The sequence below is a fragment of the Hylobates moloch genome, unplaced genomic scaffold (assembly GCF_009828535.3).
Source record: "Hylobates moloch isolate HMO894 unplaced genomic scaffold, HMol_V3 SCAFFOLD_7, whole genome shotgun sequence".
Taxonomy (NCBI): Eukaryota; Metazoa; Chordata; class Mammalia; order Primates; family Hylobatidae; genus Hylobates; species Hylobates moloch.
In genome coordinates this window covers 57,751,287-57,766,655 of record NW_026652282.1, presented here as the reverse complement: position 1 = coordinate 57,766,655, position 15,369 = coordinate 57,751,287, and the positions used below count along the sequence as shown (strand labels likewise).

General features: G+C 54.2%; 1 protein-coding gene and 1 non-coding gene across 6 annotated transcripts in view; both read right to left on the bottom strand.

Moving 5' to 3' along the window:
- The window catches only part of DLG3 (discs large MAGUK scaffold protein 3), a 59,657-nt gene extending 47,528 nt beyond the window's left edge, over positions 1-12,129 (bottom strand). Inside the window, exons 1-9 of one of the 5 annotated variants that reach the window (XM_032757136.2) lie at positions 11,393-12,129; positions 7,982-8,032; positions 7,462-7,586; positions 7,086-7,255; positions 6,638-6,774; positions 6,160-6,304; positions 4,914-5,073; positions 3,155-3,311; positions 2,633-2,735 (exon numbers count right to left, since the gene is read on the bottom strand). In XM_032757136.2, coding sequence (XP_032613027.1) covers positions 2,633-2,735; positions 3,155-3,311; positions 4,914-5,073; positions 6,160-6,304; positions 6,638-6,774; positions 7,086-7,255; positions 7,462-7,586; positions 7,982-8,032; positions 11,393-11,749 — 1,405 coding nt within the window. In that variant the 5' untranslated portion in view covers positions 11,750-12,129. Of the gene's footprint in view, positions 1-1,698; positions 1,937-2,632; positions 2,736-3,154; positions 3,312-4,189; positions 4,324-4,913; positions 5,074-6,159; positions 6,305-6,637; positions 6,775-7,085; positions 7,256-7,461; positions 7,587-7,981; positions 8,033-11,392 lie in introns of those variants that run through there. The other 4 variants (XM_032757134.2, XM_032757135.2, XM_032757138.2 and 1 more) reach the window with 4 other exon arrangements.
- LOC116812420 (U4 spliceosomal RNA) lies at positions 5,924-6,067 on the bottom strand. Its single transcript, XR_004370701.1, has one exon. It is a non-coding gene; the product is annotated as a U4 spliceosomal RNA (small nuclear RNA).
- Positions 12,130-15,369: the final 3,240 nt, after the last annotated feature.

Genomic DNA, 15,369 nt, shown 5'->3' with positions numbered 1-15,369 from the left:
ATACATGTATTTGGATTATTCATTTTGTAAATACCCACCGTGATGCAATCCTCTGAAGAACCACACTTATTTATAAATTGATCAACATGGAGTCCTTATTTTTAAAAACTAGCACTTTACCAAAGAAAATTTAGAGCCCAACACAGAATGCTTGACAGTCCCTCTAGACCAGTCTCCAGGGATCTGTTTTCAAAGGGAAAAAAAAAAGCCTTTGCATGTTGGGGACTTGCTGGATTTACCAAACCAAAGGAGGAAGTAAGATTGATTGGGGTGGCAGAGCCTTAACAACAGTGGTTCACCTAAATCCTAAGAGAAGAAAGGCCTTATTTGGCAAGTAGTAGAAAGAACTAGCATAAAACAGCACCTCAACCTACATTATAAACTCTCAGAAATATGCTCAGAGAGCAATAAACACTGCAGGAATCCCCTTACCCTGGACAACTTGCAGCTTTTTACGCAAGCCAGTTGCATTCCCCTAACAAGTCATAGAAATATGTAGTCACTAGTATCCAGCATACCCCCACCACACACAATTCACAGTATTGTTTCCATGTGCCCAACATCAGAGAGCAAAACCGAAAGAAACATCAATTTCTCCTACAACATACACACACAAATACGCAAGAAAAACCATTTCCTTTGCAGAACCTGTGTTGTCTAAGTTGTGGGCATGAAATGCATAAATATTAGTTGCTAATAAAAATCAGACGGTTAGCTCTGTACTGGAAAGCGAACATCACACACATAAATCATAAAAAAAAAATATATCCCTAAGGTGCGTTCCTCATCAGTAAGCTGAAAACCAAACAAGGAGAGAAATGACTCAAAGTGTCCACTTGCATCCCTCTCTCTCATTACCTCAGACCAACAAGCTCTCTCTCCTGTGAGTTACCTCCCTACACTTCTGTCCTCGATCAGAAGAGCCTCGTGGAAAAGGTTGCAGGCTCTCTCTTCTTTCCCTTCAGGATCTTGAGGCACTGAAGGAGCATGGGGGGAGGGGAACGGAAAGGACAAAGGTAGGCTCTTTCCATCCCTCTCGGCTTGGCGACAGGGCTCCCAGCCTCTCCCCCTCTCATCGCGGAAATAGAGCACCTGCCAGGGAGAGGTCGGTCCCTTCCACCTTAGTAACCGGCCCACAGGGCCTAGGTGTCCCAGGAGCCCAGGCGCTGCAGCCCTAGGGGACAAAAGGGGAGGAGGAGGCGAAAGAAGTCGGGAATGGTACGAATCCCTTGCAAACAAAAGGGAGGGGGCAGAATACCAAGCCGGTCGCGGCTGTTCTCAGAGGTGGCCAGGTTGAGTGGAGAAATGGGTGTCGGGGGAGGGGAAGATTTAGAAAATTCCTCTAGGGCAAGGGATTAGGGAGCTGCTTGGGGGCGCAGCAGCCAGCAGGAAGGGGGCTGAGACAGGACAGAGGCCCTGGGGCGAGAAGTGGGCACAGCTCGCTGTGGGGGAGAGGTGATGGCCAAGAGGTGAAGGCCAGACTGGGCCCAGTGTAGGGTGAGTGGGCGCTGAGCCCCGCGCGGCGCTCCGAGGGGCCCTGAGGAGGGTCTCAGAAGGAGGCTGGGGGCATGCAACGAAGGCATTCGGGGGAGAGGGCAGAGTTGGGGGACGCAGTGTTGGGAAAGAGGCTGAGACCAGAGCCGTAGAGAGGTTAGGGGGGACGGCGAGGGGGCCTGACCCCCGTCCGCCCCACCTCACCTGGCGCCGGGTCGGAGTCCAGATCTAGTGCTGAGAAAGCGCCAGCTCCGGCCAGTCCCTCCGTCCCGCGCGGGAGACCACGGACACAAAGCGGGGCGCGCGGGAGGAGGGGAGGAGAGAGGAGGGGGAAGGAGGGAGGAGGAGGAGGAGACGCCTGAGGCGCGCGATGGGGGGAAGGAGGGGCGCCCGCCGCCCTCCTCCTGGGTCGGGGGCGGGGCATGCGGCTGGAGGCCGCCCTCAGCCGGCCAATGGCCACTCCACTGGCCCGCAGGCTAGGGCGCGCCTTCCCGCGGCTCACCTCGGCACCTGGGCCTCGGTCGGCCCCAGCCAATCAAACGCCTTTATTTGCATGACCAGCCCCGCCCATTCGCCCCAGCCAAGGACTGCTCACTGAGAATACAAAGAAGGCCCCCCGGAGGGGAGGGAGTCGACTCCAGCTGGCCTATCCCAAGGGCATAGTATCACCTTTTCAGCGCGTTTACGGGTCTTTCACGGTCATCATGATGATGGAAGGGGAGTGGGGGTCGGAGGTTTGGCCCAAGATCTCTTAAGAGGTCGGATCTCTTCTACCTGAGGTCCTTCTAACCAAGGGCTGCTCTCCTCTTCCAGGGCACACAGTTCCCAGTCTTCTCCTGTGGGCCCTCCACCCCCTCCCCTCTTTCCAGTCGCCCTAATCTTTGGATGCTGCTTCCCGGAGGCTGCTGCCCACTACTGGCCTTCTCCTGCACTGCAGCCCACATCAGCCGACTTAATTGATGCTTTCAAGCTGCCCAAACCAACCCCTACCCAGCAGGAAAAGGAGAGAGGAAGAGGTTACTGCCCTAGGTAGAAGGGACCTGGTCAAGTGGCTTTGTTACCTAGGATGGCAAAAAGCCAACACGTAATATAAGTGTAACTCCCCCACGTCATCTCTTCCCACCTTCTCTTCTCCTACCTTCAGGTCTGTACTGTGCCACAATGGTGACTGACTGGCCGGCCCGTTTCAGAGCAGCTGCAGCTTGCTCATGAGTTGCATTCCTCAGATTCACTCCATTCACCTGTCCAAAGAGAGAAGCTGTGAGCCACCCCAAAAGCAAGAAAGGGGGTCCTCTGCACTAGCAGTTAGGAGAGGGAGATGGGTACCCCACCCCTAAGCCTGTTTAGATGCCTTTCCCAATATTACAACCTTGCCCCTAAAACAAGGCCTAAAGGATACGACATCTCTAGTGTAACAATTATCTTCGTAAAGGTCGAATGCCAATCAGGGTTAAGATCCAAGAGCATTCATTTCCTCCTCAAAGATAAGTCTGGTCCCGGTCTCTGTCACTAAGGATGTCTATAAAAACAAGGTAAGTTTTCTCCAGTCCCTAGCCCTCCCCTCATCTCAAGAAGCATTCCTCGGAGGAACTTAGGTCTCTCGCTCTCCATTTTAGACTGGCACGGTTCCCATCCTCCCACCTCTCCTTGGTCTCCTCACCGATAAGATCCGGTCTCCCCTGCGCAGCTCCCCACTCAGGTCAGCTGGGCCTCCTGCCAGGATGAAGGAGACAAAAATGCCTTCTCCATCCTCTCCTCCTACGATGTTGAAGCCCAGGCCTGTGGAGCCTTTGTGCAGGATGATCTTGCGGGGCTCTCTGGTGGGAAAGAAAGGAGGAGTCAGGACTAGGTAGATATGGACTGTTGTCCTTTGAGGGCCAGCCTGGAACAAGGTCCATACTTGCTGTAGGGAATAAGGACGTGGTTCCCTATGTATGATACCCTGAGCCTCCCTTTGTCTCCTGAAACCTGCTTGGCTGCTGTTCTGTCAGGTGCCAAGTTTCAGTTCCTCTTCCCTCCCTTCTTCCCAAGGGCTTGCAGTCAACTTCCCAGTGGACAGTCCCCTACCCTCTCGGGTCAACAAATCCCTACCCTGAACTCCAGAGACCACATCTCAGGCCCATTCACTGGTCCTCTTCCTTCCCAGATTCTCCTATCCTACCAACCCGTGTGATGGACCCTGGACCACAAGAAGAGGGAGCAGTTAGGGGTAGTGGAGTCACCCTGGGGTTGACTGCACTCATCATCCACAGGATGTGCACACTTACTTCACAGATACTCTTCTGCAGTCTCAAAATTTCACCCATCAAGTATGACCCCTCGTACCTGCTGCCCCAACAACATATTTAATCAGCAGCTAACACTATGTAGCCCCAGGGGGTTGCAGCACCTGGGTTCTTAGGGGGATCCCAGGTCCCCAAAAGGAGTTTAGAATCCAAACTGAAGAAAGCAGACAAGCACATGAAAAATGCGAGTAAAACTAACCACATCTAAGGAAGCCCTCTGTAAAAGGTCACAGTGTCATCGGTCCAACTCCCAGGGCACGTTCCCGGCCCACCGCCTTCACTTGTTACAAGCATCTCTCCTCGGAGGAGCCCAAAGCCCCACGCAAGACTCTTCCTTTCTTGCTCCCAGTCTCAGGGGCGAGGCTCCCTCCGAGTCCCGGATGCTCTTGCTCTTAGCCCTCCACTCCTACCTGGCATCCCCTCCGGGCCGCAGGGAGCGGAGCGGCCAGGCCCACCTCTGCGAAGCCCTCCTCCAGGCCGAAGCGGAGGCGGAGCCCAAGCCCATGGCCAAGCCGGAGCCCGAGAACTTGCGGGCCCTCTCCATAGCTCCTCTGTCTCTCCCCTGGCCGCCTACCCTTCCGGCTCCACTGCTGCCTGCCCGCCAGCCTCTCGGGCCCCACCCTGCAAACCCGTCCCCCGGAACCCCGGCCGGCCCGACCAGTTCCAGGCCCCGCGCAGCCGCCGCCGCCGCCGCCAGCGGGGCGGGGCCGTTGCCGGCGAGGCCACCGGGCCGGTCAGAGTCCCGCCAGCCCCACCAGCTGAACTGCTTTCTTCTCTAATTTGAAATGGTTGCAGCAGAGAGGGCTGCAACTATCTCAGGGCAGGAAACTCCGCTGCCCTCACCTCCTCAGCCCCCTAAACGCTCCACCCCATCCTTTCTTTATTTGCACTTTTGGACCGGGGCCACTCACTCGGCACTCCCCCTGATGGTAGAGCTTGTCCCTGCAGCCACTTCTGTCCCTCTCTAGGTCCCCAAGTTCCTGAGAGAAGGCCTCGGACCCCAAAGCCGGGAGTGATGAGGGCCTTATCCTCTTCTTTGCCGTACTACAAGGAGCCTGTGGCCGGCCAGAAACGGATTCCTCCCCTCTCCAATTTCTGGGTAGATTGAATGGGATGTTGGGGGCGGGGTCTTACCTGGTGAAGTCCTCCTCAGCCAGCATGTGCCTGGGAATAGGAGAGTAGCGAGTGGGGGGAACCTGAGGAGGAGCAGGGTAGCTGACCTTGCTCTCCACAGCCCCGAGATAACCCAGGCTGGAATTATGGCTTATGTGGTTGTCAGCCAAGGCAGTAAAAGCTGGAATCAAGAAAGGGAGAGAAAAGTTCAGAGACTGGTCCAGGGAGGTACCCCAAACTCCTCAAGGACTTTCCCCCACACCCCACTTCAGGTGCAAAAGAGACCAAGGGATGCTGATTCCTCAGGCCGCACCTCCCCACTCCATCCACCCGCCACCCAGGGTTCCTCCTCCGCAGTCCCTTTCTAAATCCTTGGCTCACTCCTGTGAGTCTTAGAAAGAGCTGAAGTCAAGGCAGTCTACAAAGAAAGACATGACTAGAGGTGTGACTAATAATAATCCCTCACATCTCTATAGCCTAATACAGTTTTCCAAGGGCTTTCTCATCCATGATCTCATTTGATCCTTGCAGCAGTCCTATGAGGAAGGCAGCACATACATCATTAGCTCCCTTTTGCCAAAGAGGAAACAAAAAACAGGTGAAAGGGACTTGTCTAAGGGCACCCAGCTCTAAGGGACAGAGCTGGGGGCCGGGCGCAGTGGCTCAAGCCTGTAATCCCAGCACTCTGGGAGGCTGAGGCGGGTGGATCACGAGGTCAGGAGATCGAGACCATCCTGGCCAACATGGAGAAACCCTGTCTCTACTAAAAATACAAAAAATTAGCCAGGCGTGGTGGCAGGCACCTGTAATCCCAGCTACTCAGGAGGCTGAGGCAGGAGAATTGCTTGAACCCGGGAGGCGGCGGTTGCAGTGAGCTGAGATCGTGCCACTGCACTCCAGCCTGGCGACAGAGCGAGACTCTGTCTCAAACAAACAAACAAAACAAAACAAAAAAAGACAGAACTGGGATCTGGACTCAGTTCTGTGCACTATCCTCTGCGGCTTCTCTCTGTCCTCTTTTTAAAATTTACTCTCCATAGAAATTGTCAAAAATTGCCAATGCTGACTCTATGGCAAGTCTTCACGGTGGGGTACTGAGCAAAGTTTTCAATTAGCAATAATGGTGCCTCAGATAAACCTTACTGGCTGCTACAGTGCCACCACTGAGCAAAGCTGCTTGCCCTCTCTTAACAAGGGGTATGAACTTCCCCTCCAGAAACCAGGGGACAGAGCTTTAGACCAGGGACAGGGGCTGATGAGTACGTACTGCTGGCGTAGTCAGGGGGAGCGTACATGTCGTTGAGGTGGAGGCTGCCTGGCTTGGCCACCTTCAAATACACCATATCAGATGTGTTCTTCAGTGAGGCCACAGCTTCCTCGTGCCTCACATCCTGCAGATTGGTGTTGTTCACCTACAAGAGGAGAGGCCTCAGGCTGGGACTTGGGAGAAGGAGAGGCTTCTCCAGGGAACCCGAGGGATGCCTTTTCAGTGAAATTCAACAGCATGCTAACAGAGGCCCAAGTATAGTGCTATGAGGAGCAGAGGCAGGAGGTAGGGGATAGGGCAAGACCCTGGCCACAGAAAGAATTAGGGCCTTTGTATCTGGGCAAACACAACACAGATGATAACTCTTGAAATTCCCCCATGATGCCTCATCCCTTAGTGAGTTTTAGGCGGAGTGAGGGGTACTGGAGCTCCTCCTCCCTACCCTACCATTTGGGCATCCCCGTGAAGTCTGTCTCACCGCCAGCAGCCGGTCCCCAATCTGTAGGCGTCCATCCTTCTGAGCAGCACCACCCTCAATGATCTTGGTGATGTAGATGCTGTTGTCTCCTGGGATGTGCTGGTTGCCAATACCCCCAGCAATGCTGAAACCCAGGCCTGAGCGGGAGCCAGCAGGGGGTGGGAGAGGGCCACAAGGAGAGGTTAAAGTGTTGTCAATCCCAAATCCAAGCCCCCTCCCCCAGCCAACCCACTGGCCCCACAGGAGCTCCCCCCGGGGGATCCAAACGCTAAGATGGCCATCCCGAGATGAGTAAGGGTGAGGCCTGAGGTCAAAAAAAACAGGCTGTGAGTTGGAACAGGGGGAGTCAGGCAAGGAGTAAGGCCATTCCCTTCCAATTCCCTATGGGGCAAGATGGGATCTGGGGCCTAAGGCTCTGGCTGGAGCACAGGAACCTGGAGGGCCGCACCTTTGGGCCCCTTGAGCAGGTTGACCTCCATGATGGTCTCGGGTGGAGGCTGTCGCCTCCGCACCACCAATCGCACCACAGGGCCTGCCTCCTTCAGCGCCTCCACCGCCCGGCTGTGTACCACCTCCGACACGTCCACCTCATTCACCCGCAGCACACAGTCATTCACCCTGCGGGGGAAGCCCGAGAGGCATGACACTGTGCCCCCACCCCTCCACCCCCTCTCCTGCTTCCTCCCACTTCTCTGTCCTCCCCTCCTCTGCCCTCCCACCCCGCCCTCAGATCTAATGGAAGGGTCATCCTGCCAGGCAGGCTTCCCTCCCCTCATCTCGATCCTGTCCCTGCCACCCACAACCCTGCTTCCAGGCCATCTCACCCCAGCCTCCCATCCATGGCAGCTGCTCCACCAGGGATAATCTTGGTAATAAAGATGCCAGGGTCATCAGGGACATGGGGATTGTCGATGCCACCTGCGATACTGAAGCCCAGGCCAGAGTTGCCCTGCAGAAGTGGGTGGAAAGGCACAGTCTGTTCACTCTGAGAGCACAAAGGAGAGTTCTGGGTACCTCATCTCTCCTTATGTCCCAGAGCTAGTTCTCCAGGCCTCAGAAGGGGCCACGGCAGGCTGGGCACATTTGTCAGAAACCCAGCCTCTGCTGATCGTTCTGGGAAACCCATCCCCTCCCCAATTCCCCAGGCCTCAGTGAGCAAGGTCAATTAATATTTGTTAGTGGGTTGATTGATTGATGCAGTGAAGCGGCCTCTGAGGGCTGCTGTTTCTCCATCCTCTTAATTCAGGTCCCCCCATGGGTCTCGAAACCATGATTCAGGGGTCTCCCCTCTCCTGGCTCCAACCCTCTGCTTCCCTTTCCGCTTTTCCCCACTGGCAGACTCACTCGCTCAAGTACGATTTCCTCATATTTGAACATGCCATCGCTGCCATTCACCTAGGGGGAGACACAGGCAGTTCCCTTAGTGCCCCCTGCCCTTCCAGCCATCTGCCCCTTGGTCAACCTGCCTCCTCCCCACTACCACAGAGTAGAAGAGCCCAAGTGCACCCCAGGTCACCTCTTGGCCACCGATGAGGACAGGCTGACCTGAAAGAGGCCGCTCCTCACTCACCCCCCCAACCCCTGCTTTGCTTCCAACCATATCAGCCCAAACCCAGCCGCTCATTTAGCCGAGATCAATTGTCTGAGACTGAGCCAGCCAGTGGTGCACTCACCGAGAGGCTGGGCTTCAGTGCCTCAGGGTTCACTAGGAGGGGTGCAGGCCTGGCCTAAGAGGGATGGCAGAGATGAAGCATGGCGGGCAAACCATGCCACACCCAGTGTCCACAGGGGATACCCACTGGCCTAGACAGATAACCCTTCCCCTTCTGAACCACAGTTCTCCCTGACTGGGGGATCATAGACTTCCACTGTGTCCAAACTGGAAGGACAGCAGACATCATCTTGTCCTATCCCCTTTATGTGACAGTAGGTGACACGGAGGCCCAGAGAGGACATGGGATGTGCCTAAGGGCACACTGGGAATTAGTGACAGAGCAATGGGATCTCCAGGTGTTCTTTGATTACAGTAAGCTCTTAAGGCCACTGATGTTTTGGTCACTCATCCCCATACCCCAGCAGAGCTCATGGGAAAAAGGACAGTTGCCCCACTTTGGAGCACCTCGTGAGTCTTCACTCTATACCTCTTTCTTGGACTCCAGGAACCCAATTCCTCAAATAGGCAGAAGGAGTCAAAGTCCTAATCCATTTTCTACCAAAGGATGTTTGGTTCTGAGCCCTTTCTGTTTCCCAGCAGAAAGGGCGAGGGTGGGATCTGGTCAGGAGTCAGAGACAAAGCCAAGGGTGGGACTGGAGGAGGGTAGACAAGATTCCCCATGAGGGAGAAGTTGGTGACCCACAGACTGATTGGCAGCAGAGTCCGTGGTCTTCAATATGCAGTAGCCATGCAAGAAGAGGCAAGGGAAGGGGTCAGAAACACAGGGGTGATTTGGCCAACCCACAGAGATGGCCTCCCAGACAGGACACGTGTGTATCCATTTGTCAAGTGAAAATGTGATTCTGGACATACAAGCAGCACCTGCCTGCTGGCTCCCACTTTCACCTCCAAGAATGGAGAAGCCCTCTTGCCTGTCTCCCCAGGTATCCTGGCACCCCTCCCCCACCTTTTTCTGGCTGTGTTGTGCCTTCCCTGACCTCTGGCCTCCTCCTCAGAAGCGGGGAGCTGGAAACCAGGGTGGGGGCTCCTCCACATGTCCTGCTGTGCTTCCCCCATCCCACCTCCACCCCACACAGCTTTGGCTTCATGAAGCACAGAGGAGGAGAGGGAGAGAGGACTAGCTCATCATGCCTCCACCATTTCTGGGCTGGCCCTGCAGCTGTGGGAGTTGGTGGGAGGACTCCAGCTGCAGCCTTACCCTGGTCTGTGACCCCAGGAAGAAGAACTGAAGGCTCCTTAGAGACCCGAAACCAACACAGCTGCCTTAAGTACCATGCAACAGACACATAAGCAAAGGGACACCCATGTGGCCACTTGTGTGCATTTGGTGTACCATGTGTGCCCACATGTGACAAGCCATGCCTCAAGCCCAGCCCAAGTGGTACCCAGAGGCTTCCCGTTCCCAGTGGTCCACCCTCTAGCCCCCACCCCTACTCAGGGACCTTGTTCTCAGGGCCAGGAGCCATCCAGGGATCAGCCCTGGCAAAGAAACCTTGGCCAACTGGTCCAGCCTGGGATTGCCACCTGTCTCCCAGCCGGGCAGGACAAGCATAAGAGGGTGTTTGCAAGGGAAAGGCCTCCAGGACAGAGGGGGCAAAGGAGAGAGAGGGACTCGCTGGAAAGGGCAAGAGGCCAAGGCAAGAGATGTGGGGAAGCTGTAAGTGTGGACAGACGGAAGGCCAGAACTGAGGGCTCTTCTCCCCAGGAAGTCCCCACCTTTGCCTCTGAGTGAGAGCACATCCTATCCCCAGAGGACAGAGGCAGCCAGAACGGTCACTAGCTTGGGGAAGTCATCACCTGCCCTCAACAGCAAAGCCTCCTCTTCCTCTCACCCCACCCTAGGAGCTGCAGAGCCGATAACCAGACAGGCCCTCCGCCTTGCATGCCAGGGACCTGGCTCTGCCAGCCCAGCCTCCATTTTGCTGCTTCTCCCACAGATGCTCCTTCCATTTTCTAAGCTGGCAGTTTAGGCTGGGAGTGGAAGCCGGAGTTGTGCCCAGCACCCAGGGGCTCCCAAGCTGTGCCAAGTCAGGGCTGGGGGGTTAAGCCCTCTCACATCTGGAGGTACCCAAGGGGGACATGCCCCACTGGGGCCAGTCCCTGCACCAGGGCAGCTGCCCCTTGCCGGCTCCAGGCACCATGCCTGCTCTAGAGCGAGGAAGCTTCCTTCAGTTCCTTCAAATCTCCCCCCCTCCCCCCCGCCACCCCACCCCGGCACACACACTTCAGAGCTGCTTGGACAAAAGAGTCCGTCCTTCTCAGCAGCCTCTCAGCCTTGCTTGGGACGTGTCTCTCGCCTCCTTCCTCTCCCCTCCCTTGCTTGTCAAGCGCCTCTCACCAGAGACAACACATACAAACACACACACACTCACACACACACACACACACCAGGCACACGCGTGCACACTCTTGCAGCCACATGCTCACACACATATACATGTAGCCACACACACAAACACAGCCATCCCTGCAGCCTCCTCTACAGAGACCTCTCCACATTCAGAGTGACATCTCCACACATCCATGTGCACATTCACACACAAAGGGACTGGGACGGAGAGGGACTCATGGCATCGAGGGATGAAGCTCAGCGAGCCGGGCACATGGGCTCCTCCACATGGATTCATGGCAGCTCCATTGCCTTCCTCCACACACCCCAACATACATACACACACATATGTCCCCCCTACGCAGAGCACCATGCCCCCTCCTCCCCTCCTGTGGAGACACACACCACACACAGCCCCCGCAGAACCTCCCGCCCCCTGCCAGACACAGAGACATTGCCAAACCCCCACACTGAGACAAACCCAATTCCCCCACACAGGAAAATGTGCCCCTCCGCCATGCCCTTACCCCCTGACACACGGCTCCTCCCAGTCTTCTAATGGAGACCCCCAAACAGACACACACAGGGAACCACACATTTCCCACCGCCTCTCTTTGCCCAGCTGCAATGCTAGGGCTCGGGGTCCACAGGCTTGGAGCCCCAGCGACCCCTACTGCATCCCAGGCCTCTAGGCCCCCACTCTCCAGCCCTCCTGGCTTGCCCCACCGCTCCCCCCTCCGCTGGTCCATACCTGCTCATACCAGTCCCGGTTGGTACAGGTGCACTCTGGCCACCAGCTGGGGCCGCTGCCGTTGAGTTTGGGGGTGCTTTTGCCCGGGACTGGCTTAGGAGGCACCGGCCCCACATCCCGGCCGGTGGGGATGAGCTTGGCCTTGGTGCGAGGGGTGGGGGTGGCCCCCGCCTGCGAGGGCAAGGTCTGCGAGCTGTAGCCCCCATAACCCGCGCTGGCGCCGTTGCCCCCACCTGGCCCGTAGGGGTCGGGGACCTGCCAGTCCCCGTAGCCCGGAGGCTCGAGGCGCCGCAGGGCGGCCAGGCGGGTCACCTCATAGCACTCAGGGCACTTACAGCAGTGCTGGTGCTTGTGCATGGCACTGCCCCCCGCGGCTCGGACCCCCCAGCCCACGCCGGTTTCCACGCCGCCGCCACCGCCGCCACCGCCGCCGCCGCCGCCGGGCTCCCGGGCACACTCACACTGCTCGGACCAAGAAGGGGGGGGCACCCGTGGGGGCGCCCGGGCTGAGCGGGGCCTGGGGCCGGGCGGGCGTCCCGGGGCCTCGGCCCCCACGCTGCCCCGCACCCACGGCTCCCCCTCCAGCACTGGCGGCTCCGTGTCGCCCGTCGTGGCTTCTGGGCCGAGGCCCAGCGGCAAAGAAGAAGCGGGAGCTCAAGCAGAGAATGGGTGCTGTGAGGACCGCTTCTGCTCTGGTCCCCAGGATGGATCTGAGTGGAGTCAAGAGCATCTCTCCCTGGCTCCCTTCTCAGTTGATTCCAGCCAATCAGCGTGCAGAGGCAGGCAGCGGCAGCGGCAGCGGCAGCGGCAGGAATGCTAAACAGAGGCTACTTAAAGGAACAGAGGCAGTGGCGCCCCCAGGCTCAGCCTCAGCTCCCCCAATCTCTAGGGAACTGTTGGCCCTAGGGCGGGGGCAGAGGACGTGGGCCACCAGAGAGCTCAGGCACCCGATTTTGTGCCCTTATATCGCCAATTTTAGCCTGTCCTCTGCCCACTCCACCCCACCCCACTTCCAAGAGGGAGTTGCAGGGAGATGCTCAATGGGTCCCCAGGCTTGCTCTGAGCTGGGGACACCAGAAGTAAAGACGAGGTAGCAGGATGGACGGAAGGGACGTTGGAGCAGGATGAGGGAGGTGCTTTCTCTTACAGGGGACCAAGGAAGAAGGCAGCATGTGAGGCCTGCTGTCCTGTCAATGCCTCCTACACAAGACTATTGTTCTCTCAGTCTCTAGGCCCTGAAATTACTGTGACCTCACACTTGACCTTCTACCGTCACCAGTAAAGAACTCAACCCTAGATCAGGGATTAACAGAAAGCTCTAAGTCCTTGTCCCTGGCCCACAAACCCCTATCTCCTCCACTCCACCCCTGCATGGTTATGATGGGGGAAGGAACTTCAGGATATCAAGACGAGAGTCCGGGACAGGTGAAAAGGTAAGAAGGGAGAGAAACCCTTCTATGGGTCTGGAAGAGAGCTTAGGAATACTTGTCCAAGGACATCTCCTTACCCTCTCCTGGCTCAGCTCGTCGGATGAATGGAGGAAGGATGACGTACAAGAAAGACTATCTTTTTTGCAGTTCTTGTTTTGATTTTAGCTACCAATTATTGGGTCTTTACAAAGTCCTAAGTGCATAACATGCAAACCCAAATCCTACCAAGCTGATGCTATTATTATCTTCATTTTACCAATGAGAAATTGAGGCTCAAAGATGTTAACACAGCTAGGTAACACAGCTGGAAGTGACAGAATCAGGATGCAAATCCTGATTATTTGACTCCAGAGTCCATGCTGTGAACCGCTCTAGTATGACAGGTCTATTCTAAGTGCTCCTGCAGAATTTACATCTCAGTTCAATTCAGCAAATATTCATTGAGCACCTACTCTGTGCAAGACCTTGACCTAGGTATTAGGGATACAGAGATTATTTATTTATTTTTTTTTTGAGATGGATTCTCATTCTGTCACCCAGGCTGGAGTGCAGTGGTATGATCTCAGCTCACTGCAACCTCAGCTTCCCAGGTTCAAACGATTCTCCTGCCTCAGCCTCCCGAGTAGCTAGGACTACAGGCTCCTGCTACCACGCCCAGCTAATTTTTGTATTTTCTTAGTAGAGATGAGGTTTCATCACGTTGGCCAGGCTGGTCTCGAACTCCCGACGCCAAGTGATCCACCCACCTTGGCCTCTCAAAGTGCTGGGATTACAGGTGTGATCCACTGTCCCCGGCCCTCAGAGATTCATTCTTAATTCAACAAATATGCATGGAACACTTGCTATGTGCCAGACACTGTTGTAGGATTTGGGGATATAGCAGCAAACAAAATAAAACAGAACAAACAGAACAAATCCCTGCCCTTGGGGAGCTTACCTCCTAGTGAAAGGACACAGACAAAAATAAACACAATAAATAAGTGAATTATGTAGTACAGTAGGTCCTCATTTAACGTCATTGGTAGGTCCTTGGAAACTGTGACTAAGTGAAACAACGTATAACAAAACCAATTTTACCATAGGCCAATTAATATAAACAAGAGCTAAGTTCCTACAGCATACTTCTGGTCACAAAACATCACCAAGCTTCCAAATAAAGACCCAAAACACTTCTGATATTAAACATTGAAATAAATATGAGCTATGCATACATATAGAAAGATTAATGAAAACAAGTAAATAATTACCTAATTTTTGGTGAACCAGTGAGTGACAGCAGTGGAAGTGGTGGTGGGTTGAATCAAGGAATAAATGTATGCAAAGTGAAAATTGTAAGGAGCACCTCCCTACCATCATGCAGTTCAAAAGCAAACAATCACGAATATGGTGAGCTCGATGAGCACTTTCTTACCTCATAGTTTATTATGCATTTGTATGATTATCAACTACTTTACAAATTTTTATTTTACAATACTCTGTATCCATCCATCCATCCATCCATCCATCCATCCATCCATCCATCCATCCATGCATCCATCCATTCATTCATTCATTTTTCAATCTGCTTATTTCAGTTCAGGGTCAAGGGTGGCCAGAGCCTATCACAGCAGCTCAGGGTACAGGGTAGGAACCAATCCTGGACAGGATGCCATTCCATCACAGGGTGCGCTCACATACACACCCACACTCACTCACACTGGGACAATTTAGACACGCCAATTCACCTAACGTGCACTGGGATGTGGGAGGAAGTGCAGTACCCTGGAATACCCGGAGAAAACCCACACATACATGGGGAGAGTGTGCAAACTCCACACAGACAGTGGCTCTGGCCAGGAATCGTTTGGGTTGTTTTTTTTTTTTCCCTCATCAACGTTAAAACAAAATGATGTTGAAGAAAACATTATTCAGCATATACACCTGCTGTGTATATGGTGATAAGTGCCATGGAAAAAATAAAAAGTAGAGCACAGTAAGATGGATTGGGAATGGTAGCGGAGGATACCAAGCTGTGATTTTTTTTCAAGTTTTTTGCCCCCACAGTTTAATATGAAAGTTTTCAAACATACAGAAAAATTCAAAGAATTTTACAGTGAACACCCAATTACCCACTGCCTAGGATCCTCATTAACATTTTGCTATGCTTGCTTTATCATATATCTATCCTCCACATATCCTCTCCAACAGTTTTCAAAATGAAAATTTACAAACATACCAAAATATTGGAAGAATAGTACAATGGACACCACTGTATGTCTTCCTTATCAAGTCAACAATTTGACTTGTTTTGATTGTTATATTTGCTCTATCTATGTATCTATCCATCTATCTATATTTTTTGAAGAGTAGGTCTTGCTCACTCACTCAGGTTAGAGTGCAGTGGCATGATCATGGCTCACTGCACCCTCAAACTCCCGGGCTCAAGCAATCCTCCCACCTCAGCCTCACAAGTGGCTGGGACCACAGGTATGTGCCACCATGCCCAGTTAATGATGCTTGCTCTATCTATCTATCTATCTATCTATCTATCTATCTATCTATCTATCT